General features: G+C 35.5%; 1 protein-coding gene across 1 annotated transcript in view; it reads left to right on the top strand.

Moving 5' to 3' along the window:
• Positions 1-3,466, top strand: part of CNGA1 (cyclic nucleotide gated channel alpha 1) — a 10,920-nt gene that overhangs the window by 2,713 nt on the left and 4,741 nt on the right. The window contains exons 4-5 of the mRNA XM_011362816.1: positions 2,721-2,762; positions 2,840-2,950. Of these exons, the coding sequence (XP_011361118.1) occupies positions 2,721-2,762; positions 2,840-2,950 (153 nt within the window). The remainder of the gene's footprint in view (positions 1-2,720; positions 2,763-2,839; positions 2,951-3,466) is intronic.

Genomic DNA, 3,466 nt, shown 5'->3' with positions numbered 1-3,466 from the left:
CATCACAGAGGTGAGTAGTATGATCTATCCCTCCACCTGTCTATAAACCATTACTTAGAAGAAAGATAGGTCTTCAATTCCTTCCACTTAGTGGACTTGGCAAATGCTTCTGCTCCTCAGCCACTCTGCAAGATCTTGGGAATATGTTGCTACTTCTGCTCCTTACCCTTTCCCTCTCTTGGGAAACCGCCACTTCCTGATGATTATTTATGTCCATGGGGCTCCAAGTCATAAGTATTCTCGCTTATCATTTTCCCTGCAACACATGTCTGTCTCTTAAGAAAACTCATGCCCTGTCCTCTCTGATTTCCTCCTTCTTTTGAAGATCCTTCTTCCAGAGCCCTCAAGCAATTGTATGAAAGAGGGGTTGGCTATCATTTTTTAAAATGCTGTATGCCATTTGACCCTATTTTCAAGGAAGCAGAACACTGGAGTGAGTGGCTATATGAGAAAAGCTAAATATCTTTAGTGGGAAATAAGAACAATCACGGAAACTTCAAAAATGTGACTCTAATGGTGTGGAAACAGCTTGTTGGTGGTGTGGGTCAGGGGTTTCCACCCTATGGAACATATTTACATTTTCTTAGTTTTTTCTCCCTCTTTTTTTCCTCTCTGCTATTCCTTTTTCAACTAACCAACCCCAGCTTTACCACTGTTTTTATTTGCCTTTTCTTTTTTTCCTATTTTCCCTGACACAGTGTATGCGCTGATCAGTAGGTGTTTACTAATCACTTTGGTTCATGGCACTGACATTTGGCAACTCATGCTTCATGGAGGCTCTGTATTTCAAAAATTGTCTAGGCAATCATTAGTAATGGGTAGAAACTGAAAAAAAAAAAAACACAAAGTGTTCTTTAAAGACTGCTTGCTTACCATAGACAGTATATGGATGGCGACCACTACGATTTCACTGTACCCTTTCATTTCCCAGGGAGCAGTACCTGCCCGGTGTCATTGCGCTCTTCAATGTTAACAACAGCAGCAATAAGGAGCAGTAAGTACATTTACAATAGAAAACCAAAGCTTTGTTTTTTAAAGAAAACCAGTAAAAAGGTAGGAATATATCTGAACCTGTTATAGTGCAAATCTTTATCACGCAAACTTTAATACACTGGCAATGATATTCTATTATTTTGTTTTTGTTATGTACTTCTGAAAAAATGTAGCTACCCATATTAAAAGTAGTATATATGTTTGTATGTGAATACTGCAAATTACAATTATGGGATCCATCTCTCTTTGATAGGTAAGCACTGTCACTGGTCTCTGTTATTTCTAGATCCTATCAGGAAACTCAATTCTATACCAACATCTCCTACTATTAGCTTTGGCCTATAGAAGACAGCACCACTGGGTTCTCTTGATGCTGGTACCCCTCTCATTAGCACATTTTTTTTTTTTTAATCACCTTTGCATCCTCTGATTCCTGTTAGGGAACATAATCTTCCCCATGTAGTGTATCCACTTTAGCATACCTCTTCTCTGAGTCTTTATGATATCGTCTTCTGCCATTTGCCATGGCATTTGGTAATTTCTATTTCACTTAGTGTGGGCCCTGGCCTTTTCTGAGCTTCCAAGAGCCATCGAAGCAGTTTTGTCATCTCCCAGAATCGATCCTAGGGTGTTAAATCCAGTATCACAGGGGTGTGCTCCCATGGTGACACATTCTCCCTTTTCAAACTTTATGTTCTGTTTTTGTTTGTATATGAAAACCTTAGATAGCAAGAACCACTTCACTTGTTAATTTTATCTCTTATTTCTCCTCAATAGCAGGTTTCTACTTCTGCTGGGTCATTTGTACACAAACAAAATTTATTTGTACATTTGCACCTAAAATTTATTTGTACATTTGCACCAAAATTTATTTGTACATTTGCACCTAAAATTTTCTTTCCCTTTAACCTCCTCCCTCTTCTTCTCAACTTTTCCAACCCTCGCCCATACTTTGAGGCCTAGGTTTAGACCTACTTCCCTTTAATTCCCTCTCTGACAATCCTAGTGATAGTGACATGCCTCTTCTTTCCTGTCAGAATAAGACATTTTCTCGAGACATCCAAGCCAACAATGGCATCCTGCTGTGACCTTAGGTTGATCTATCTGACTCCAAAATCCATTCATCCGCTAATCGAGAGAACCAGTCATAGAAAGGAGACTCTAATCAAATAATCTCCACTCAAGAAGAACTTGTATGTGGAAAAAATTGATCTCAAATACAGTAAATGATTATAAGAATTAAGATTCCATTGTGTTACCACAGAGTTTTTTGACTACCCATAAAAATTTTTTCAGTCAGGATCACCTCTCTAAAGAAATTCGAAGGCATTTTCTTAAAATCTCAAAGCTCTTAATCAAGGATAAATACAAGGAATTTCAAGAAGATTAAATTTTAAATAACTATTTCTTTGTATACATCGAGACTTTGAAAGTGCACTCTTTTGGGGGCTATAGTTTCTTAAATTTCTCTCCTTGGGTTTATGCCTTTACCTACCTCCATTTTCTTCAGTTTTCCACATTCACATACCCAGGAATCTCATTTGTTTCATCTGGGTGCATGTATGTGTTCTGTGGAACTCTCTTCTGCGAGACTAGATTTCTGGCTTTTGAGCATGAGGAAGGGCTTTGCAAGGCTGAGAATTCTTGCTCAGTGGAGAGGAAAGTAAATAAGAATGGAAGTCAGAATGTAATTTAATTATGTGACAGAGATATTGTTTCTTCTTTAGAGAACCAAAAGAAAAAAAGAAAAAGAAAAAGGAAAAGAAGAGGTAAGTTAGACTTTCACATTTTTCTGCCCATCACCTTTTTGTATTTTAATACTAACTACACATCTCACTTTTTTCAGCAAGTCGGATGATAAAAATGAAAATAAAAAGGACCCAGAGAAGAAAAAGAAGAAAGAAAAGGACAAAGAGAAGAAAAAGAAAGAGGAGAAAGGCAAAGATAAGAAAGAAGAGTTAGTATTTTTATTGGCATTGAAATTAAGAATGAGTTTGTGATAGGTTTTGGATCCAGCGATAATTTCTCTAAACTTTATAGTAAAGAGGCCCTGTGTAAAGACTAAAAAAATTGTTATTAAAAGTGAATTAATTTTTTTTTCTTAAAATTAACAATGGAAAACTTATTCTTAGTTTTCTCATCAAGAGTTTTCATAGTTATCATTAATTGCCTTCCCCAAACACTGATAAAGATAAACTTACCACTGGAATATATTTAGGTTCCAAAGAGAATTAGATTCTTAGAAGCTTACCATCAATTTTTAAAATTGAAATATAATTTTATTAACATTTTTGAGCAATAAATACCATATGGCAAATATTCCAAAGTAAAGAAGTGTTATTGAAAAGCCATGCCTAATTTTGAGAGAAGTGCAAATGCTATCAAAACACCAGCCATTTGAAAGATGCTTTTTATTTATTTATTTATTTTATTTTATTTTATTTTATTTATTTATTTATTTTATTTTATTTTA

This window comes from Pteropus vampyrus, unplaced genomic scaffold (genome assembly GCF_000151845.1).
Source record: "Pteropus vampyrus isolate Shadow unplaced genomic scaffold, Pvam_2.0 Scaffold79, whole genome shotgun sequence".
In the NCBI taxonomy this organism is placed as follows: domain Eukaryota; kingdom Metazoa; phylum Chordata; class Mammalia; order Chiroptera; family Pteropodidae; genus Pteropus; species Pteropus vampyrus.
The sequence above is the reverse complement of the archived record's forward strand: the minus strand, read 5'-3'. Positions and strand labels throughout refer to the sequence as shown.